The sequence below is a fragment of the Medicago truncatula genome, chromosome 7 (assembly GCF_003473485.1).
Source record: "Medicago truncatula cultivar Jemalong A17 chromosome 7, MtrunA17r5.0-ANR, whole genome shotgun sequence".
NCBI classification, from domain to species: Eukaryota; Viridiplantae; Streptophyta; class Magnoliopsida; order Fabales; family Fabaceae; genus Medicago; species Medicago truncatula.
Genome location: NC_053048.1, coordinates 34,321,541 through 34,345,709, shown reverse-complemented (window position 1 = coordinate 34,345,709; position 24,169 = coordinate 34,321,541). Strand labels below are relative to the sequence as shown.

Genomic DNA, 24,169 nt, shown 5'->3' with positions numbered 1-24,169 from the left:
GCCCAGTTAGAGTGGGTTTTTCGCCGACTCTAAAACGTTGTTTTCTTGTAGTGTGTGTCAACATAAAAATTCTAAGTATTTGAGATAGTGAGCACACCTTTTTGCAAGTTTACGTTGATTTGCAATACGCACAAAAACAAATTATCAACACACATCAAAATATTATCGAAATATAATGAAACCATAACACGCCATAATTATAACATTATACATATGTAAACCAATATCTAAATCATACAAATATTTGGAATAAAATATTCAAATCATACAATATATTCCAAACAAAATATCAAAATCATACAAAGCTATAAACCCTACTCAGCGACATACCCCATACCACCACCCCTCATCCTACAGTGATACACCATCCTTCCTTGAGTATCAACAATGACCCATTCTAAACCTTGTCAGACTAGACCCCTGCTCCACTTGGCCACTAGCCAGTATCCCAATGGCTATCACCCAAATGTGGCCTAATCATGGGCCCATATCTACCTACAACATGTTTCCATCCTCGTTAATAGTAATCTCATCGAGCATTCTCCTGCTCATGTGGCCCAGGAAGATCTCTTGCGGGTTTGGAAAGCAAGTACGAATGTGAAATCCTGAAATGTTGTTTCATGTATCTTTTTGTTGGGTCAAAACCATGCAACACATTATCTCCTAAGTGTGCAACATACAACACATGCCTAAGAAAGTTGGTCTAGGCCACAAGCACACTCTCTCGGGTCGTCATAGGTGAAACAAACTGAGTTGGATGTTTGAGAATGGTTGGACAAATTCAATATAGCACAACACGTGCTCCGACAAATAACAGATCATGTGAGGTTCGTATAACATCCAGCCTGAAGAGAGTTTGATGTTCTAGAATGGATGTTATGCATAGAATACACAATTTGTAGGTATAATATGATCCATGTGCGCTTCGTAAAGGTCTATGATGTGGAGACCCTTCATCGGTACAAACAAGATAGCACACAAGTGTCTATCCTTCTACAATGATCCTCAAAATCTATGGGTTTGACTCTGTTGATCTGCTGATATATTAATACATATATCAACATATACTAATCAATAAACAACAAATAATATAACATGTTTACAAGTTATGTAAATAACAATTTGTTTGTTATACCTGAAGTAGTGTCACGTAGCCAACCAATTGTTTGATTTTATGAATACATGCAACGTTATGTGATAACCACAAAATGTTTTTTTTTTTTTTTGACGGAAACCACAAAATGTTTGTTATTACCTTTGTTTTATCCCCCATGGTTTGATGATCTTTTGAGTGATTGCATGACCTAAATCTTCTATCAGGAATGATAAATGGACACAAAAATACAAACACAAATACGACAGCAAGGGTAGTTTTGTAATTTCCCCTTCATTAAAACCTAGATCTGTAGCTTCTCTCCTCTCTCTGAAAATCGCGTACTCTCCCATCACCACACCTTCCAATCCTTTCTCCCCCATGACTCTGTCCCCTATCACCACCACCATCGTTTCTCTGCCTCTCGCCACTATCAACCACCACCGCGCTGCCCCTCTTTTTTCCCCCGACGTTGAGGTACGTCGCTGGCCATCATCATGGAGATCCGTTCGTCCTCACTCTCTATCTGAAATATGGTAGTATTCACCGGCGTTGGTAACAGAGATGTTGTCACCGGTCGTCATGGAGTCTGTGTGCATTGTATTATGTTGATGTTAAATCTGTTTTGAGTTGAATATGGTGTTGTGTTGTGTTGGAGTTCAATATTTTCATTCTCATTGATGTGTTGTGCTACTGATTTTGTTTTCTCTGCATTTTGATGGCTACGAGTAAAAAGGTAAAACAATTAATTTGCCTTTGAAATTATATTTCTTTTGTTATTGAACATGTTTGTAAGTTTGCTTAAGTTTTCTTTTGCTTCATGTTATTGGTGTGACGCTATGGACATTGTATTGATTTATTTCATTATTGTGTTTGTCTTTTGCAGTGAAAAAATGTCTACAACCTCTTCCAATTTCAAATGGGCACAATTGAAAAGATAGGATGGGTCACTATTTTGGTTCTAGTTTAGCTGTTAGTGTTGTGTGTTGCTGTTTCGGTAGGATTGTTTTCAGCTTTTGGGGGCTGCATTCTCTGTTGATGTATCTGTGATTTTGCTGTGGTGGTTTTGTGCTCAGTTTTTTGCCTGACACTGTGCGAGTTGGCCGCTGCAATGCTGAGTTGTCGTGGCTTCACTTTCTTGCTATTGTGTGTCCATTTTGCTGTGAAGTGTGTGTTTGCGTCTTCTTTATACGAATTATCCGAAACAACACCAACTCGACAAGCTTGTATATGTTCAGATATAACGAAGGAGATGAGTAATAAGAAAATTGAGAAGTTGAAGGTCAAGTTATCTGATGAGAAGAAAAGAATTGGGCAATCATTATTTTTGTTGTCATGGAGATTTTTGTTACTCGTGTATTTAGGTTCTAGGGGAAAGTTGATGTTCTCAAGTGTATTTGATGTTATTTGTTAATTTTTTTTAAGGGTTAATTTGTTACACTTGTTGACCTATTATGTGGTTGTTTAGAACAATTATGCAAAATTGAAGTTTATTAAGTGGCTATTTTATGGCTGATTCAATTCCAGTCATCTTGATGATAAATTTTGTGGTCAAGTTTAATGAATTTTAAAGTTTAGACAGGAACTTGTAAAATAACATTGCTACCTTATATTATTCACTAATTTTTCCATTACAACCACACCATTTACAATTTCCAAAACCATACCATTTACATGGTTGATTAACTACATCACAAAATAGAACTTAAATTACATAAGTTAAACCTTATGTTAACTTTACAAACATTAAATTACATAAGTTAACTAGCATTGTACCTAATGTTAACTTTACAAACATGTTTTCCCAAAAAAAATAAAAAATTCATAGTCATGTGTTGACCTTTGTCACCATGATTTGGCCACCAAAAAACACAATATCATAGTTATAAAAGTCTGGTTGTATACACAAAAGGGTCACTTCATCTACTTAGCAATGAGTGCATGTGCTTTTGTCCAAAAACTATTAGAGCTGTCCATCATCAATACTACCACAATCCAAAACAGCATTTGAACTATCCACAAATTTTCAATTGTGGGTGCAATTGGCACACCAAAACTGCACAAAATCACTCAATTAGATCAATAATAAGTTATATTGCAAACATGGTGATTTACAAGCTTATTGCATCAAATATAATGCAGCTAAAACATCAGAAAAAAATGTAAGCATCACAAACAAAAACATTAAATATAATTTAAGCAAGGACTTTGTTCATATAAACACAAACAGCATACCAGAAAACAGGGGTGGCACAAACAGCAGACCAGAAATCACAAACAGCACAGACCTCCCTTCTCAGGCCAGATAGCAGAAAAGGCCCAGGCAGAAAAACACTCCCTGCACCCCCTAATATAGCAGCACTACTACAGATAGCAAAATAGTGGAATAACTTGTTCTCTAAGACTCTGAAGTCCACACTTATGAAATCAATTCAGCAACTATATTACTACCTTTCTCTTAAAGATTAAGAAGTTCCCTCTCATATATAAATACTCAACTATTCACAATTTCAACATAAATAGGTTTCACTCGAAACATAATCTACTTTCTCAAAGTACATATCATATTCATATCTCTTAAAAAGAAGGAAAAAAAATACTCAATTCATCACTGACACTATATCTTTTAAATTATATGTTCAAGTGTGTTTATATTCACTTTCATACTGTACTCAATGAGATAACTTTTCCTTACAATTCTTACCACTTTTCTATTAAAACTACCAATCTTCTTTGGAATGCAAAGAAAGCTTAGGTGAGTGTGGGAAAAAACCAACAAAAACATGTTGTGAACTCAGAGCACAACACAGCTCAAAAAACAGACCCTCCCCCTTAAAACTAACTCGCATACTTTTTCATTAAAACAAACATCAAAACACCAACAAAAAAATACAAGAGAAAAATTGTAACACAAAATTGATTATGGGGTATTAGATTTAAGTATTAGCTGTTTTGAAGTCTATAATCATGCAATTAAGTTGAGAAAATTAATATTGAACATATTCAGTATATAAATCTTAATCAATTTCATCATTTCGTCAATTCAAAAATTTAGGGTTTTTAATTTGAAATTTGGGGAAAACGAAAATAATGAAGGAATCATCTCACCCCATGATAAAAATGCAAGAATGAAGTAATGAAATGAGATAATAAGTAAGAATAAAATAAAAATTATTTAGGTTTAGGATTTTTTTCCTTCTTCTTATCTACTAAGAATCAAACCAACGTTTAGCACAACAAGGTATAACAACAATTACAAGCCACTGAAATTCTAAAAACAAGAACAGAGAAAGGAAAAAACCTGGGTATGAAAACAAGGAGATGAATATGGCGTCGCAGCCGAGACAGGCGGAGTGACCGAAAATAGCATGAGAGGGTGGCACTGTACAAAGATGAAGAAGGAGTGACGAGAAGCTATGAGTGAATGAAAGATAATTTGTTCTTGCTTATAGGAAATGAGTGAATCAGAGAGAGAGAAGGAAAACGAAACAAGAGGGAAGAGAATTGATGTTGACACATTACCTTTGGCTGAGAAACACTAGTAATTTACCCAAATGTCCCTTGGCAGTTAACTGCCGAATTATGAAACCGACCGAGGAAAACTTCGGCAGTAAACTACCGAGGAAAACTGAAAACTTCTGCAGTTAACTGCCGAGGAAACCTCAAACCTTTTTTTTTTTTTTTTTTTTTTTGACAAAAACCATAAATATTCTTTGAGAATATTCTGCGGTCTTTATCATTTTTCATTGATTTTTCTTAATAATTCGTTTTTAATTTTATTGATTTGTCTTCCTTATTTATTTTAATTGTATTACTCCTTTGATCTTCTTCTTTTTTGGTTATAACTGCTTTGATCTTCAACAATAATGAATATTTTATTTCCAAAGAACTTTCACATAATTTTCTTCTTTTATTTCCTTTTTACGGAAATATTCACAATTATTTTAATTGTATTAGTCATTTGATCTTCTTCTTTTTTGGTTATAACTGTTTTGATCTTCAACATTAGTGAATATTTTATTTCCAAAGAACTTTCACGGAATTTTCTTCTTTTATTTCCTTTTTCTTTGTTTTAGGCTTAACATTTAAGTCCTCAAAAAACATTTCAATAAGTGTAAAAATTAAGTATTTGAATATTGTTTTGCAAATTATTTAAATAAAAAAAATTCTTTGTACACAATTATTTTAATGTAGAAAATATAACAACATATTATACCTTAAAAAAATTGTTGTGCACAATTATTTTAACGATTTTTTTTATTATTATTTGTATTTAAGTAATGTGCGAAACAATATTCAAATGCTTAATTTTTACACTGATTTAAATGTTATTCTTATTAAGATATATACGCATAAGTATAATACTGCAATTGTTTGAAACGTACTAAAATAATGATTGAAACATTCAAAATCAATAAATATTATTAAAGACAATTTATGGTTTTTGTCAAAAAAAAAAAAAGGTTTGTTATTAATGATAATTTATGGATTTTGTCAAAAAAAAAAAAACAGGTTTGAGGTTTCCTCGGCAGTTAACTGCAGCCGTATTTCTAAAACTTTGGCAGTTAACTGCCGAGGGGCATTTGAATAATTTACTCGTGTGGCACAACCAAACCAAATGTGGGAACAGCAATTCTCAAGAGGGAAAGATGGTGGTAAATAAGAAAGAAGGAAAGAAAGGAAAAAAGAAAAAAGAAAAAATATAAGTATTGAGGAACAGTCTATGGTATCATTTTTGTGTTTGTATTTTTGTGTTTACTTATCATTTATGATCTTCTATTATGTGTCTATTTAAGATTTTATTTACCTTTTGTTGATATTTACTTGCGTAGAACAGTTTATATTGGTTATGGTTGTTTTATGTGCATATTGTGTGTTTTGTTGCAAAGATGTTCAACGATGCAAACACTTGTAGGACTGCAAGTACGAGTAATGCGGGAGGTGGGAAAAGAAATTCTATACTCTTACATTAGTAAGTATAGTTAATAGTTTGTTAGTCCATAATGTCTTTCATGTTTTTCAAATAATTAGCACTTGGATAATTATTGTCAAGTCACAATTGCTTATGTTACTATAATAGATACCGAGTTGATTTGGTGTACATTTTTTAAAGGATTGTGTATAAGAGTTGAATTTAGCTAAATTATAAAGCACATGCATGTTATTTAATTAATTTAAAATAAAAATAATATTTCGTTCAATCACTATTATATGTAAAAAATTACTTTTAGATTCATTAGATAAGTGATGTATATGATCTATATAGAGACTAGATACATCACTTATTCAATTAATATGAAAAGTGATTTATCGTTTATCATGGGGAGGGTAGTTATATTATAAATAAAAGAATTAAAAATATAGTATTTTTTACCAAAACATAGAATAATAATTTTATTAAATTCACGTCATTCCTTTAAAAAAATAAAATAAAATAAACGTACTTAGTCTAAATTTGGATCAAATACATATACATAATTTGTTTTTTTGTTTACTATAGATTCCTTCAATTGAAGTTAATTATATTTGAGGCGTATTAAACATGGATGTCTCCTCCAACTATAATGATATTTTTTTCTTGTTGTGATTCAAACTTTGGTTCACCGTGTTAAACAAGTAATCATTAGTATAATAATCATTATCGTAAATATAGAATAAAATATATCAAATAGAGAGTGATGTAAATAATATTTTAGTTAAAATATATAATTAAAATATATATATATTTTATGTAAAAGTACTTATTTTGAGTCTGTTTGGTAAGGTTCCTAAATGAGCTTATAGCTTATAGCTTTTAGCTTATAAGCTCGTTTGATAAAAAAAGCTCTGTTTGGTAATACTTTTTTACCATGAGCTTATAGCTTATTTCAAGAGCTTATAAGCTATTTTTCAGAAGCTATTCCAAGTAGCGTTTGAGCTTATAGCTTATAGCTTATTGTTTTTTCTTCCACTTTTACCCTTACTATTTTTTCTAAAATCCTTTTTTACCCTTTATAATTTATTATAAAATTAAATAATGATGCATTTATATTGATTAAGTGCACTCATACTCTTCCTTTCTCTTTGATTCCTGATTCCGCTCGTACTCGTCCGCCTCGCCCGCCGTTCCACTGATTCGTTTCCACACCCGCCGTTCCACTGATTCGTTTCCACACCCAGGTTTTCATTTCTCTTGAACTGTTACATTTTTCTTTTTAATTATACTTCAATCGTTTGTTGGATTTTAGTAGTTTATGATTTATTTTTTTTATGGAAATCGTTGTGAAAAAAGGCTCTTTGAATCATAGAAAAACTCCAAGTATCTTTCTCATTTCTGAATTGATTGTGTTTCGATTTTATTGGTGGAAGTGGATTATTAGGTATTCAAATGTTCTTCATTAGATTTATTTGGAATTTAAAAAGTCCTTTTTTATTTTAAAAAAAATATCCTTTTATGTCATTTTACATTTATCAACTATTGAAACATTAATTTTTCCAAACACTTCAATTAGCTTATCAGTTATAAGTCATCAGCTATCAGCTAGCTTATAAGCTATCCGCTATTTTTACCAAATAGAGTCTTGTTAGAATATTTTTTTGTGACATAAACGTGACACTTATTACAATGATGTACATATAGAGTGAGTGTAGTATAAATAAACATTGAATCCACCAACTCTCACTCTAAATTCTTTCTCCGAAAACAACTGCCGCAACATTACAGTTTGAGGTTTAAGCATTGATCCTTCCGCTCTTTCACTCAACCACCAGATCCAGGTATTCACAAAAATCCCATCTTTTTTTTTAATTTATTTTTATTTTTATTTTCATGATCATATTCATATTCATATTCATATTCATCCATTTGAGAGAATCTTTCAAGCAACGCAGTCACGTATCCGGCGGCGCCGGTACGTGAATCACGGTGTTTTTTATTCTAATTTTTGGATTATGATTTAGATCTTAATTAAATTGTTGAATAATTATATTCTGTTGTGTTTTTGCTTTCAATAGTTTAGAAAATAATGCAGTATTAAATTAATTGTACCTATGCATCATAGTGAATGAATGAATAGTATGAGCTTTTTGATTTTATTGTAAAGTCTATGTTTTTTGATGTTTGCTTTGCCACAGATCAAATGTCAACTATGGCTCTTCTGCGTTTTACACCTTCATCTGGTCAAAGCCGTGCACTTTCATTTCCATCACCATTATCACCACCTGCACAGTTACATAACCGTACTTCTATATATCTCACCAACCCATCACCCCATTTGCCTCAAAGATTGAAACTTTCTTTTGCCGGAGGTGATGGGGTTGGAAGTGGTGGTAGTGGTAGGAGTGGTGGAGGTGGTGGTGGTGGGAGTGAAAATTGGGGTGGTGCTAATAATGATAATGATGATGGAAAATCAAAAGATTCGTCTTTTGGGATTTTGGGTTTGTTTCTGAATGGATGGAGATCAAGAGTTGCTGCTGATCCGCAATTTCCTTTCAAGGTTTTGATGGAAGAGTTGGTTGGTGTTACTGCTTGTGTTTTAGGTGATATGGCTTCAAGGCCTAATTTTGGTTTGAATGAACTTGACTTTGTGTTTTCGACTCTTGTTGTTGGTGCTATTCTCAATTTCACACTTATGTATCTATTGGCACCAACATTAGGAGCTTCTTCTGCCAGTGTGCCTGCAATCTTTGCATCTTGTCCTAAGAGTCACATGTTTGAGCCTGGTGCTTTTAGTTTATTGGATAGGTTAGGTACTCTGGTGTATAAAGGTACCATTTTTGCTGCTGTTGGGTTTGGTGCTGGTCTTGCTGGTACAGCACTTTCAAATGGGTTGATTAAGATGAGGAAGAAAATGGATCCAAACTTTGAGACACCAAACAAAGCTCCACCAACTTTACTCAATTCTCTCACTTGGGCTGCTCATATGGGTTTCAGCAGTAATCTTAGGTACCAAACACTAAACGGTGCTGAGTTTGTGTTGGAGAAAGCACTTAATCCTTTAGCATTCAAGTCCTCAGTGTTGGTGCTTAGGGTTGTGAACAATGTTCTTGGAGGAATGTCTTTTGTGGTTTTGGCAAGGTTGACAGGGGCACAGAGTTCTGGTGAGAAGCCATCACAATTGGAGGATGGATTAGTTGAGAAGGTTGAAAGGGAAAGGGAGGAGGCTTTGGAGAATAACAACCAAACAACACCAACAAAGTGAATAGCATCACTTAGTTTGTTTTTATCTATAGCTTTGACCAAGATTGTTGGATAGGTGATTGTCTTTTAGTTTTTCTGGCAGCAACAAATAAGAATGAAGGGTAATTTAGATGGGATATTTGGTACAAAATTTTGGCAGGTTTTGATGGTATGTTGCTGAAAATACAACCTGAACAATAAGGTGACAAATTAGTATGGCCATGTATTGGATTTTGGACCCCCACCACCTACTCATATGAACATGTTTTGGTTTTGGCTACTGTGTTGCTGTTTTTTTGTTTCTTTTCTATCAGTAGGCTTTTCTTGTCCTTTTCTAGACCATTATTATCTTTGTATAAGTATCACATATCTAGTTTGGAGTATTGGTTAAATAAAATCAGGTGTATGATATTGATATTAAATTGTGCAACATCAATAATTTGGTGTATTTTCACTTTTATTTCATTTTTATTAAGGATAGACAAAATCGCATATATATTAGTTCTTCAAATTATGTGTTTATACTAGATAGATCCTTTTTAAGTTTTTTTTTTTTTGCGTGTCTTAAATAGATCCTTTTAAGTTTTGTTATTCGCACGGAGTTACTTTTTAGAATTCTTGCTACAAAATATACATGTAGCCGTTATGGATCTGATAAATAGTTCTGACGTGACTTATTATATGCCTACTTGACATTAGTCAATATTATTATGGTAAAATTGCATTTGCATTTCTTTAAGTTATGTGTTTGTATTTGATAGATCATTTTAAGTTTTGAAACAAAAACAAACGAAAAAAATAATGATAGATCCTAATGTATTCCCTCCATCAATAAACCAAAATTCTTGTTTCCAGTCATGATATTCCCTACACTTTTGTCCCTTATGCTTTGCATAGGGAAGGAAACACAAATCATCACAAGAAAAAAAATCACCGTGCGTTGCCACAAATTCCTACAAGAAACCCCAAGTATATTGCGGTTTTCTTTCTAGAAAAAGAGGATGCATATAAGCAAGTGCTCTTTTGATTTCCCCAGTTCACTAATTTCATATCTGAAACAAGCAAGTGCTCTTTAAGATTTCATTGTTGATGCCAAACATCTTAAATTGTACTACACAATAAAGCAAGCAATTACTCCAAAACCATAATACCAAACATGCACTTAGAGCATCAACAATGTGTACTTCAAAAGAGTACTTGTTTAGTACATGTTTAATACTTTGAGTACTTGGTTGTTGATACTCTAAATGCATGTTTGATATCACGATGAAATTTCTGAAATCACAACTTTGATTCTGCTTTACTTGTTAGTACTTTTTGAGCTTTGCCTATTAAAGAAGTGATGCCTATTTTCAACTTCAAATTAGTAGGGAAAAACTCATAACATTATTACAAGTACTGTGGAAATAATGGCATCCTCTTCTTGGGTACTTTGTCTATTTCTAAAATAACAAATTGAGTTTTTTACGTATCTGCAGTATTTGACAGAAACACTTATTCCTTGTCACTCCTTCCATCATTTTCTCTACGCATTCAAAACCATTCCTTCTATCATTCTCCACCCATTCAACATCGATGCTCTTCCTAATAGGGAAAAACTAATCTTGATAGCATAATTCAGTGTTTTAACATAACCATGTAACATAATATTTTTTGATAATGCTCCAACACACATTTAATGGCACAAATGATTGATTCATTGGAAAAAAATCACCATACTTTTAAAGTGATCAATTTACAAGACCAATATATGGAGTTTCTATAAAGCAAATCAATCAATGTTATAGCAGTGGTTTTTTCTACGTTACTCCTTCATGATTTGGGGGCAATTTAGCCCTATCAAAGAAAAATTCATTTTTCTTCATCTTTATTTTTACAATAGTAACCATTTTCATCTCAAGAACATCAAACAACTCATCTCCTTCATTCAACATGTGATATCCATCTCCTCCGGTCTAGAATTGAATCATACTTTTCATAAGGGGTAAACTCCCCCCAATTCATCAAAAGGTAATGTAGACCTCACCGATAGGGTTTTTTCTTACAATCAATTATCATTTTCATCTCAAGAATATCGTGTTCTTTATCTCCTTCGTTCAACATCTGGTCTCCATCTCCTACGTTCCAAAATTGAATCTTATTTTTCATTAGGGATAAATTACCTCCAAATCATGAAGGGGAGGGGTAACATATGCCTTACTTAAAGAATTTGTTAAAAAAAAATACGGCTATCATTTCTCTCTAAACATAATTTCATTTTGCTCATAAGCTCTACATAATTTCATTTTTCTTATATGCCCCAACATAATTTCATTGAAATGAGTCCTTTTCTTTTTAACTATGTTATAGATAGATACAAAGTATCTATTGCCACTTAGCAGTGACTCCAAAATGAGTTTTTAATTTTCAGCCGAGTTTTTTTATACACAATAGTTACAAATCAAACCACTAACCAGTTACTCTCGTTTGTAGTGCCTAAGATCCCGTGGACCAACCACATGGCAGTCTTTCATTACTTTGCTATTATCAACTTGCAAGCAAATTTAAAAGGGAAATTACCATTTTTCTGCAGCAAGCGTTCTTTCACACTCGTTATGCAAACTTTATTTGATTTTGATGTGTTTAATTACAAACAACGTCACAAATCTTCAACAAAACAAAACAAAAAGGAAACCAGGTAATTCATATATCACAACTCACAAAATACTGGTATAAGAAAATGTGCCTGCAACAGTCAAATATTGGTTCTGTTTGTAAATAACCAAATGAGACCCAGAAAAGGAAAAAAGGGAATAATATATCTCCCACTTCTCAATAGTGTTACACTGTTAAACAAATTCAGATCATGTGTAAAATTTATATACAAGTAAACACTAAAATATTACACATGGACAAGTTCTGGATAAAACTTGGTCTTCTTGTGGAACTTCCACTTGACATTGCTGTTTCTAGTTTCTTTCTTCATTGAGAATCTCTTCAAATTTGTGCAACCACGCCTTAGGAGGTCAAACTAAAGAAGTGGTTGAACAATAATCACAGAGCAAGCAAGAAATACAGCATAGAATCGTCTTATCTAACAGCCTCTGGCGCAGAATTGCAGTATGGTGTATGCAAGCAAACCAATCTAGTGAATGTTAGACATAAAGTAGCGAACGTCATACCTATAATAAGACCACAGGTGCTCTTCCGTTTATCCAAACTAAGTGCTCTTTTAACTACATTGCCAAAGCTAGGAATTAATCCACCACAGGCAAGAACCATTATGTGATCAAGACCACTATAATCAATACCACTGAGAATAGCTCCAATTGCTGATATTGGGCCCATAAATCCAATTATGGCAGCTGCTGCAAGAGAACCATGCCAGCTATCAGTGGCTCCAAATATGCAGCTGGCCACAGCTGCACCACGAGGAAGACCGTGTAAAGAGACTGGAAGGACCATATGACGACCAAGTCCATATGCCTTTGGTGCAGCCACTCCCAATGCAAGTCCTTCAGCCACAGCGTGAAGAGCTACTGCACCACATGATATGAATGATTGAAGGGTGTGAATACTGAGTGGGAAGCCAGTGATTGTAGGTAAGTTATGGGCTGAGGTTTTTTTTGAAGTTGCAAGCTTCAATACACCGGAAGAAGACATATGGATCAAAGCAGCTCCCAATGCAAGAAGAGATGAGACGGGAACAAGTCCCATTTTATAAGACAAAATAAGCTGCACAGGTCGCCATGCACCAAGAACGAAGGCAATACCGCAAGCAATGCCCATGAGAAGAGCGTGCCTAAGATGAAAAGCAAGAGCAAATGCAACCAGAAAAATCCCGCCAAGTGATGGGCCTAGGCCAAAAAGTAATGAAACAAAGAAGCCAGATGCATCCTCAGAGCTGCAACAACGAAATCACAATTTAGGGAGAAAAGCTGAAAACTCAGAAGTAAAGAGAAATTCTGCACATTTCACTATATTTCAAATTTCAGCAGAGCATGGATGATCAACACTATTCACCAAAGCAACAAACCTAAACAACAAAATTTATCCGATAATACAAAATGTACACACAAAAACACAAACTCACTTGTAATCATGACTGAAATTCTGAAACAAGGTGCTGAGAGCTTCCATAAATGCTACAGAAAGGGTTGCAGCTGATGCAACCTGCGAAGGCGAGGCTTCCTATAACCCAAAAGAAAAGAGAAAATGATATTAAGTGTATATGAAAAGACAATTTCATAAAAGTTAAAGGGAAGATAATAGCATAGAAATGTATGTGTGGCTCAAAGAGATGAAGTCCTGCAAATCCCATGAACAGAAGACAACATAAAAAGGTTAAGAAATACTCCAACCACCCCTTCCTTTAATAGCTTAATCTTTAAGGACCTGGTCTCAAAAAAACAACAACAACCAAGCCTTATCCCACTAAGTGGGGTCGGCTACATGGATCAAATTACGCCACAGTGTTCTATCATAAACCAAATTTGGATCCAACTCATTGACCTCTAAATCTTTTCTAATGGTTTAAAGAATTCGCTAGAAAAGAATTAATATAGTAAAGTTACAAAACAATAAAATAAAAATTTACACCTCGAAAATGTTGTGGTAAACAAACAACATATCATAATAGCTTTGGTATAAAATTATAAAGGTAAATAACCTTGAATGCATCAGGAAGCACTTCAGCAATAACCATCCAAATCATGCATCCAGCAGCAAATCCTGTACAGAATGGAAGAAACTTGCTGAATGCATCCGCACAAATGAAAGAAGGAACAGCTACGATTGGCTGCATTAGTATTAAGAATAAGACAGTTAGAGGCTATAGTCAAAGACACTGATGATTATATTAAACAAATAAACTGCATTGTACTAAAGAAGTTCTATGCTTCTAAATGCTTACTTTTCTTTCCTGAATTAAACAAGGAAAACAAACCAAAACCAAACAACTAGAAGTGTGTTTCGGGCTCTTGGTCAGTGTTCATGTCTGTAACATGTAGTCATATCAACATGAACCAATTAACAGTCTTAATTAGGCCAGACTAGCTTAAAGATAAAATTGTGTCACACAGTTACCACTAAAGCAACCTATATCAACCAAGTGATTGGGTTCAAGAGGTTAATGAGCTTTACCAAAGGACAAATCGTTCGGGAGAATCCAAATTCGATTACGGGTGGAAAATTCTCGGCCAGGCTATACTTACCCCACGGCCGAACTCCGGATTACCAAGGCCTCCTTCCCCTGGGAACCGGAGGGTTAACACCCAAAAAAGACTATATTAGGCATAGATTTAACCTGACATATATATTGACTGGCAGTGCAACTTCCATCACGGTAAAAGAAATCTCTGTGGGGATGTGATTCCATTACATACAAGAATATTAAGAGCTTGAAAAGACACTACCAAATCTTTGACTGTCCATATTCTAGCACAAAAACAAAGCTGTCCCCTTAGATTGGAGGACACTGCCAATCAATGAAAAACACAACTAGAAATGGTTTGGTTTATAGTTTTTTAGTGGTCCAAAAGGATTATTCTGCTAGAAAGTAAATAGCTAGGAGATATAAGATTGGCTTAATCATGCAACATATTACACCTCGTGTGAATCATTCTAAAACTATATAGCTAGGAGATATAAGATTAGTTTGGTGGTTGAGGTGGGGGAGTAAATGGGTGGAGTGATAAGGAGGCCCAGTGATCTACCCCCACTCCCAAATAATACTAATTGAACCAAAAAAGACAAGCTACCCAATTATAAAACTAAATAGAGTGGAACAATCACGAACTACCCAATTATAACATTATTCATACAGATAATGTAATCCTGAGCATGAGCATGAGCCTTGCAACCAGTGGCAAAGGGGAGATCAAAGGTTTATATAAAGTCAAAAAGGAAATCCTTCAAAGTGATGAAGTCAGCAATTTTCTTCTGAACAATGTAGGTTGTTAAAATTTAATTAGGATATACCTGCGGTAAAGATGTAATTACACTCCATAACATTGCATTCTGTGGAGAAACACCCCTTGATGCCAACACCATGCTCACAGCTAAACCCTCTGGTATGTTATGCACCGCAATAGCCAAGGTTACCAACAAGCCTTGACTAAAACCCTTTGAGCCAGCAAATGAGACCCCAACCCCCGATCCCTCTCCAAAAGAATGGAGAGTCATTATTCCAATAACAAGAACAACTTTTGTTGCATCAGCACCTTTTAAATCCAACATACTCACTTCTCCATATTGCTCAAGAAACTGAAATCCAAGATATATGCAAGACAAAAGTGAGAATACTATAAATCTAAAATAGCCTCTACTAGTAAAATGAGAATTACATAACAAAAAAGCATCCCAAAAACATAGAAAATGAAAAGGCGCTATACATGATACTTTTAGTAAATGATCAATTCGTCAATTTTTCCAACATTCCTCGAGTACATTGGTAGGAAATTTCAGCAAAAATCAATATGACATGCAAATGTGACGAGAATAAGAAAACCATTCTCAATTTTGATGTTCATTTTTTTGACGAAAAGATCGCCAAGGATATAGAGCTTATTTATATCAATGAAGTAGTATCAAAACATCACAAGACATGTATATATATATATATATATATATATATATATATATCAGTGCATATAAGCACTGCTGCGATAAAACAGCAAATGCAGGCAACTACAATAAAGAGAAAGAATGGCAGACAGAGAACATGAAGATTCATCATCACCTTTTTACATAACCAAATAAAGACTCCACCAGCTAAAATTCCAGTAACAACCCAGCTTCCAGAACCATACTCCTGCCCTTCCTGTATCAAATCAAAACTTGCAGCCAACATAACACCTGCAGCCATTCCGTTACACAACCCAGCCCATTGCGGATCAAGCTCTACAAAGAAGAACGGCACTGCACCTAAACCAGTAGCAGCTGCCATCGCCAATGTAAACAACGCAACCGTTGAAACGGAGACTCTACTGCTTCCACTCTTCCTATTACCATTCTCAACTTTTAAAGAACTCTCTACACCAGTGCCATCAATTACAGTGGATCCTACATCCTTATGTGGAGCAGCTCTTACCTTATTATGCAAAACTTCATTTTCTAATTCGGCATTCGAGTTTCCGATTACAAGAAAGCTCAACAGTATAAACAACAAGGAAACACCTAACCTTAGCTTCAGATTTGGAGCCATGTACAACATAATCCCTCTATATGAAGGAAACTCTCTTTTATGCCAATAGCCCCAAATCAAAATTCACACAAGCTACAGCTCCATTAGCTTCTATTGTATCAGATTAAATCATAAAGTGGTAGTTGATATTAAATCAAATCCCAGAAAAATGCAACTCAAATGCAATGAATTTATGATCAATCTAGCTGCAGCAGATATAAAAACAAAATAAAAAAGAATTATTAGAAATCAATACATAAAATAAAATACCAATGACAGATACACACAATATATTCAATAATAAACAATTATCAATTTTGCATATACTCAAAAACCCAAAAAAAATTTACCAAAAAAACCCAATTAAACCCTAAAATTGAGAAAAATATGAGCATTGTGATAAGAAAAATTGAAAATTGGGAATTGAAATGAATGGGAGAGGTAAAGGGAAAGGTGGCATACATGATTGATTGGATTGGATTGGATTGGATTGGATTAGAGAAGGGAAGAAAAGGAGAAGAGTTTGAAAACCCTAATTGGATTGGATTATATAGTGATTGATTGGAAAGATAATTTGGGACTTTTGGCATATGGAATGGAATTTTGGTGGAAATCAAAACCGTCGACTTTGCGCACGCAGAAACTGCTGCTGATTTACCTCAATGTGTCCAATATATTTATTGCTTAATAAATTATTATCATCCATTAACAATTTAGGGATAAAAAGATTCATTTATAAATGTTTTTTTTTTTATTATAAAGGATTGGATGGAGTATCTAAATGCATATATTAATCTCTTGAGTGTTGCAAGACTCGGTTGTGTTCTTAAAATTTTTAACATTGTTGCTTGCTCAAGATTGAGTTTGAACTTGAGATATTTGTTACACTAGTTACTTGTGTCGCAAATATCTTAAGAATATTTGTCTATCTAATTTGTGCCTAAGGACACCGGTCAAGCTTAAAATGAAATTAATAAAAAATAAATTTTATATTGATAAAATAACTTTTAAACCTTTTATGACGTTGTATTTACAATTTTTAAGAAAGAACTTCTATATTTAGTTTCATAACTTATGTGCATCAAAGACACAAGTTAGTTTTTCTCCTTTTAGATTATGCTAATTGTTAAGAAGTAAAGAATAAAAATAAGTGATAAAATTCAAGGTAAAAAAAGTCAATTTCTAAAATTTGTGGATGTATTTTTTTTTTTAAAGATAAAGTTTAGAAATGTTAAATGCTCTATTTTCTAAATAATTTTTTTTAGACTTCTTATCAAGTGCCTTTAAGCACTTGTTAGCATTGTTAATTCTTTTTTTTTTTTTCTTTCAATAACACAAACAATATAATATTATTATAAAAAAACATTATTACTAAGATATATAATATATATAAATAATTTTTTAACTTATTTAGATTTTTCTAACGTGTATGATAATTTATAGTATTTACGATTTTTCTAACGTATTTACGATTTTTTTGTGTTATAAGAAGAAATAAATTTTGTCAAAAAGAAAAATGAAGAAAGATATATTTTTGGTCAAAAAGAAGAAAGAGTTTTCAGAGAAAGAAAGAGAGATTAGAAGGTTGTTTAAGAAATAGGTATTTTTTCCCTAAGGTTTAAGAAATATGTATTATTGAGTCAAAAGAAAAATAAGTAATATTATAAGGAAATTTATTTATAAAATAAAAAGCAAAATAAGTAATAACTTTTTCTGATAAATAAAATAAGTAATACTGTAATTAATTAGAAAAAGTTTTCATAAAAATTAATAAAAAGTGAACAGTTAAAGAACTGTCGTAAAAAAGTGAACAAAGATAATTTTTTTTTTGTGTGTGTGAATAAAACATTACCATTATGTGATTGTATTTTTAATAGTTTAACATTGTAGAATTAATATTTTATTAACAGTTTAACATTGTAGAATCATTCCCTTAAAAAAACAGTGCAGTATTATATTAAAAGATAAAAATAATAAGCTTCATTGATGATTTTTTTTTTTTTTTTTTTTAAGAAGCTTCATTTGATCGTGCAATTGCGAGTAATATTAATTAATTAGAATGATTTCATATTTTTTTCCAGAATATTTGTAAAACACATACTAACAAATAGCAGTTTCTTTCTTTCTTTCAAAAAAATAAAAAATAGTAGTATGTATTTAAGAAAAAATGATATAACATTTTTGTTGGCAATAGAAAAAATTCAAACATTTATATAAAAAAATCAATCCAATTTTAAGTACAATCTAGTAAATTTACAAATAAATAGAATTCTAACCTTATGTGAAAAACTAGAATTATGATCTAGCGTTATAAATTTAAAATTACGACCTTATAAAAAAATTATAATTGTGATTGAATTTTATACTGAATTGTATTTTAAAAATGTAATTATAAACATTTTCTTTTGAGGGGATAATTATAAACATATATATGTTGCCCTTTAAAAATAAAATTATATGTTTTAAAGTTCGGTATGAACTATAATACAAATGTTGATAAAAGATTAATCCAATACATCTCATTGGTAAACATCATCAACATCTAAATAGCCTTTCAAGTGGGGCTTTGGCCCTCTTTTACACATGACATCAACTTTCTTTGACAGATGACCTCTCCTATCATATATAATAATGTTTCTGATGATGCAACTTTGCAATCATAAAGTGAAATATATGGGAAAGAACTTCCTGTTCCTGAAAGCATTGCAACAATATTTTTCTAGCTCCACAATCTGGTCCCAAAGTTATAGACGTCTCAACACAATCTGGTAAATTTAGGAACCTATCATTCTGTCTGCAATGGAGAATATCATGCTAGATAGATCACTATTTTATGAATAACTGTCCCAATCAAATTATTTAGCCGGACCACACGAGGAGATTGTCTTTCCCTTTCTTTCCAAGCTGGGGCAAATTCTACTTTAACGAGTGCTTAAAACACATCTAAGGTCATACAAAATTCTGTCCTAATATCATCTTTGTTGGAATTAAATCCTATCTTGTATCATCAAGAGTCAACCACTTTTTCCAATTTTCTGCATAAAAAACCAAAATATATTATATTATGCATTATATTCCATCCCAGTGACTGAGAAATTCTTGTGCAGACTAGTTTATTTAAGTTGTGTACAGCTAAGCTAATTATTAATTATATACCACCACCACACCATTGGTATTAAATAATAGTTGATCATTTTGTGCCAAACAACTCATATTTAAAATAATTACGTGCCTAACAAGTTGCCTAGACTTTCTAGTTTCAAAATTTGGTAAAAGTTAAAAATATAGAATCGCTGACAACATTACAGTAATAGACTCGTCTCTATATTGTCACGGGCTCAAGGCAACATCTTAGTGCTAAAGTTAATCCCTCAAATCAGATGGGAGCAAACCACTCTGTTGTCTAAATTCTAAAATGGAAAATATCATGCCGAAATAACAAGCCATATTCACCTGATCTGACACTATTGCCCAATGATGGTACATATTGAAGTCTGACACAATACCTACAAAGACCTCCTGAATTTAAAAAATAAAAAAATCCATGAAACAATTTGCAGGCAATTGATGCAATTATCAGGAGTGCTTTTACCAAAAAGAGTAATCTTAATAATCTGGTCAATCAATTATCTGTCTAAGCATACCTGTGTAATAAACAAAGGATGCATAAAAGTTTGAAATCATGCCCTGCCAGGGTGGAAATAAGAAGGGAAAACAACCAAATGAAGTTACCTTGCAATCAATAGTCTTCCTCTGATATAGGTTGCAACTCCACCAAGAGCTCCAGAAACATGGCTCCGTGGTGGAAGGGTTTACGGGTTAGTGCACCACATACCAGTTTGAAAGCTTCACAAAATATAACCTCCTTGGACAACATTAGGTGAGCAGTTAAAATTGTACTCAGTATCAACTGCCAGTTCTTTGAAAATGAATGCTTTCATTCCATCTATTTCAATGCAAATATTTGAGGCTGCAAAAAGCATAACCATTAGATCTATTCTTTTGATAATTATCGCAAATGATGCTGTCAGTGTCGGGATAATGTTCACAATGTGGCACAACAGTACTTACTATTGTATGTTACAGGTGTGTGTAGTTTTCAAGTGAAAAGCTCAAATGTATTATGGAGTTTCTGCTTGATTGTTAAATACAGCCCAATGAAGTGGATAGTATCTCATCCCATCATGCTTAGGAGCAAAGCAACCCTCTACTCCAACAGCTTATTCATATCTGAGACCAAATGCAACTGTTTCCAGGAACTACCAAAAGTCCTTGCAAGAACAGGAACCATCTTTAAAATGGTGAAATCTATTGGCATCTCTTAAAATGATCTCCCTACCGGTGACTTTTGCGATCAGTTTGATCGCAGAATGACAATCACCGCAAACTCGCAAATTTTTCATGACTCTAATTGGCATCCCTTCGGGCACTTTTAGAAGTCCATATGCTACAGCTAGTCTTTCACTATGATAACCTAAGCTATGTGTCTTCTCTTCCTCATCCACGTCATGAAGCACAAAGCTACCATCGGGACAGTAACCAGCTTCCCTTAAAAACCCACTTAGCTTTTCCAACATTTGTGTGATCATATGCTGCTCAGGGTGGCTCTTGCTGTCTCCCCCGGTGAACATATGCACCTTCTTCTCCACCTCAATCCAACTACAGCCAGGAAATTTGATGACTCTCCTATTTATCTTTTTCCTAAGTACTTCAACATCCCTCCATCTTCCTTTGGTTGCATACATATGTGAGAGCAAGACATAAGGCCCAGCATTTTTTGGCTCTAGCTTTGCAAGTTTCTCTACTGCAACTTCAGCCAAATCCAGCTTCATATGGTTTCTGCAAGCACCTAACAATGCACCCCAAACAATAGCATCCGGTTCCATTGGCATCTTTTCTACTAGTTCCATTGCCTCATCAACCCGGCCTGCTCGACCTAGCAAATCAACCATACAAGCATAGTGTTCAATTCCTGGTTCCACTTGATAAGTGCATTTCATTGCTTCAAAAATTTCGAACCCTTCTTTCACTTTGCCACTGTAGCTACAAGCTGAAAGAACTCCAATGAAGGTAACCTCGTCTGGCTGAACTCCAGACGAGCACATATCATGGAAAACATTTAAAGCTTCCTCTCCCAACCCATGTTGGGAATAACCAGTGATCATAGAATTCCACATAACAACATCCTTAAACAGAAATCTATTAAAAATCCCTTTTGCTCTAACAAGATCACCACACTTAACATACATCGTAATCAACACCGAGGCAACATATAAATCTTGATCAAATTCAGATCTCACCAACCTAGCATGAACCTGCCTGCCATGATCAAGGCTAGCTAAACTGGCACACACAGAAAGAACACTGATCATCGAAGGGAAATTCAACGCAACCCCTTCCCTTTGCATCCTAGCAAACAAACCCAAAGCTTCCAAGTCCAACCCTTTCCTCTCAAACACCTTAATCATAGCATTCCAAGTTCCCTCATCCCTTTCCTTCATTCCCTCAAACATCATCCTAGCTCTATGCATCTCCCCAGCAAGTCCAAACTGTAAGATCATCTCATTACAAGCAACAATCCACTTCACCGGCATCGCTTCAAAAAGCTCAAAAGCCTCCTTCATCCTCCCACTCTGAGTATACCCCATAAGCATAGCCGTCCAAGACACCTCATTTCTCTCCGGCATCACCTCAAAAAGCTTCCTTGCAACATCAACCCTCCCATTCTTTGCATACCCAGAAACCATAGTAGTCCAAGTAAACACATTCCTCACCTTCATTTCATCAAACAGTTCGCGAGCTTCATCCAAACGACCCACCTGACAATACCCACCAATCATATTAGTAACCACCACAACATCCTTCTCCGGTATCATATCAAACAGTTTCTTCGCATCATCAATACGCGATTCCTTCAACAACCCACCAATCATAACAGTCCACGACACCACATTCCTACGTGGCATCTCCCAAAACAGCTTCTCAGCTTCCTCCACCATACCCTCTTGAACATAGCCCCTAACCATCGAAGTCCACGACACCACATTTCGTTCAGGCATTACATCAAACACCTTCCTAGCATCAGCAACCATTCCATTTTTCACATAACCAGATATCATCCCATTAAAGGATACAGTATTTCTTTGCGGCATTTGATCAAACAGAAGAAGGGCATCACGAGGTTTGTGGGATTCAAAGTAGGCAGAGACCATGGCGTTCCAGGAAGCGATGGTTCTTTGTGGCAATGGCGTATTGTCGAACACCTTACGTGCATTGTGTATATCACCGATGCGACCGTAACGTGAAATTGCGGAAGTGTTGCTGCAGAGTGATCTTGCTTGCACCATGCGACAACGTAGAGTTGCGGCGTAACCATAACCCATGTGTGTGTAATGTTAACCTATGAGCGCAAAACATGCACTAGTATAATAAACTAGTGTCGCAATACCATAGAATATATATGCTATGCTTGGTTGAAAATATTAAATTCTATGCACGGTAATAAAAAAAGTATTCCTTCAAAAAAAAAATATCAAGTTTTTTTTTTCTCTTGAAGTATAAAGTTTTTTATACAATGATGTGTTGCCGCATCATTTAATATGTGTTTAAAAACACATGATTTATGTATGTGTAAAATTTACATCGACGGTGCATACAAATTAAATCATATTTTATATAAGAGATCTGATAATGTGCTCCTTTCTCTCTGATGTTAATTTAGGTGGACTAACACTATTTTCGATGACTTTTTCACCAAGTTAAAAAAGATTACATGATTTGATGAAATTATCATAATTTAATAAAATTTACTCTACTATCAAAGGTATTCAAAGCCAGGAGTGTGTGGAGTATCATCTACGCTTCTCATGTTGTTATCAAGCAGTACGTTGGAAAGTAAGATATGGTGGTAGTAGTATTAAGGTGTGGAATACAAGTATACAACGTAGGTGAGAGATAGGAATTGCTCTTTTATTCATAGCCCTATGGAAGATACAAGACTATGGAGGTGCTACACCAATCATTTTTGCAGCAAGAGATTAATAGGATTATTATTCAGATACATGTTCCTATTATTAACGTTGAGGATACTATCACTATGGTGTAGAGATTTAGCAAGGACGGGTCTATATGGTACGATCCACTCATCGTTATATTATGGAGGAGCTCATTGATACTAGCGAATTCCGAGTGCAAGGGAATTGGAGGGAGATGTAAATTTGCATGTCACTAACAAAGTCAAAACCTTTTTGTGGAAAATAGTTCACGGGTGTTTGCCTCTCTGAGAGAATTTACATTACAAAGGTGTTGATTGTCCACTTGATTGTCTTCAATGGGATCGAGGGATAGAGGATGTTTGGCACTGTTTTTGTTGTTGTGATGCAAAGAATGTTTGGGAGGAATTGCGTGCGACTCTTGATCGATGCCACGTTGGTAGGTGGTGATGGGGCAGCGACAATAGTGTTTAATTTGTTGTGTAACAATTTAGAATTACAACACTCCTTTGTTATGATGTATTGGTGTATATGGAAAAGAAGGAAGGGGAAGGTGTGGGAGAATTCTGCAAAACCAGATCAGATTTTAGTATTGCACACGTTGAGCATTTTGATGCTCAACTGATAGCGGGTAGCGAAGACGTGACATAATCTATCAAAATATCAGATCTAGTCTGGAGCAGCATAATCAGATTTGATCTCGGACGGATGTACGATTGTTTAAGTGTAATGTTAATGCGGCTTTATTCGATGATTCTAATATA

The 24,169-nt window shown here is 34.1% G+C and overlaps 3 protein-coding genes and 1 long non-coding RNA gene across 9 annotated transcripts; 1 reads left to right on the top strand and 3 right to left on the bottom strand.

Moving 5' to 3' along the window:
• Positions 1-2,679: 2,679 nt before the first annotated feature.
• Positions 2,680-4,595, bottom strand: LOC112416382 (uncharacterized). Its single transcript, XR_003006795.2, has 2 exons — positions 4,395-4,595; positions 2,680-3,149 (listed from the first exon to the last, which is right to left on the bottom strand). It is a non-coding gene; the product is annotated as an uncharacterized lncRNA (long non-coding RNA).
• Positions 4,596-7,687: 3,092 nt separating this feature from the next.
• LOC11435338 (protein RETICULATA-RELATED 3, chloroplastic) lies at positions 7,688-9,731 on the top strand. 2 transcript variants are annotated; one of them, XM_003623603.4, is made up of 2 exons: positions 7,688-7,849; positions 8,207-9,731. In XM_003623603.4, the coding sequence occupies exon 2, from the start codon at positions 8,212-8,214 to the stop codon at positions 9,271-9,273; it is 1,062 nt and encodes a 353-aa protein (XP_003623651.1). In that variant the 5' UTR covers positions 7,688-7,849; positions 8,207-8,211; the 3' UTR covers positions 9,274-9,731. The 2 variants fall into 2 exon arrangements, with proteins under 2 accessions (XP_003623651.1, XP_039683692.1); XM_039827758.1 differs by having other exon boundaries at positions 7,845-7,983.
• A 2,184-nt stretch (positions 9,732-11,915) lies between these two features.
• LOC11431614 (putative zinc transporter At3g08650) lies at positions 11,916-17,083 on the bottom strand. The gene is made up of 6 exons (XM_003623602.4): positions 16,876-17,083; positions 15,970-16,619; positions 15,210-15,494; positions 13,900-14,028; positions 13,324-13,421; positions 11,916-13,134 (listed from the first exon to the last, which is right to left on the bottom strand). Exons 2-6 carry the CDS (start codon positions 16,441-16,443, stop codon positions 12,321-12,323), a joined length of 1,800 nt encoding a protein of 599 aa, XP_003623650.1. The 5' UTR covers positions 16,444-16,619; positions 16,876-17,083; the 3' UTR covers positions 11,916-12,320.
• Positions 17,084-18,845: 1,762 nt separating this feature from the next.
• Positions 18,846-22,912, bottom strand: LOC11432085 (pentatricopeptide repeat-containing protein At1g56690, mitochondrial). Of its 5 annotated transcripts, none has more exons than XM_039827551.1 (4): positions 20,485-22,912; positions 20,058-20,383; positions 19,867-19,932; positions 18,846-19,448 (listed from the first exon to the last, which is right to left on the bottom strand). In XM_039827551.1, the coding sequence occupies exon 1, from the start codon at positions 22,794-22,796 to the stop codon at positions 20,673-20,675; it is 2,124 nt and encodes a 707-aa protein (XP_039683485.1). In that variant the 5' UTR covers positions 22,797-22,912; the 3' UTR covers positions 18,846-19,448; positions 19,867-19,932; positions 20,058-20,383; positions 20,485-20,672. The 5 variants fall into 5 exon arrangements, with proteins under 5 accessions (XP_039683485.1, XP_024626243.1, XP_039683486.1 ...); XM_024770475.2 differs by having other exon boundaries at positions 20,146-20,383; XM_039827552.1 differs by having other exon boundaries at positions 19,867-19,919; positions 20,146-20,383.
• Between the last annotated feature and the right edge of the window lie 1,257 nt (positions 22,913-24,169).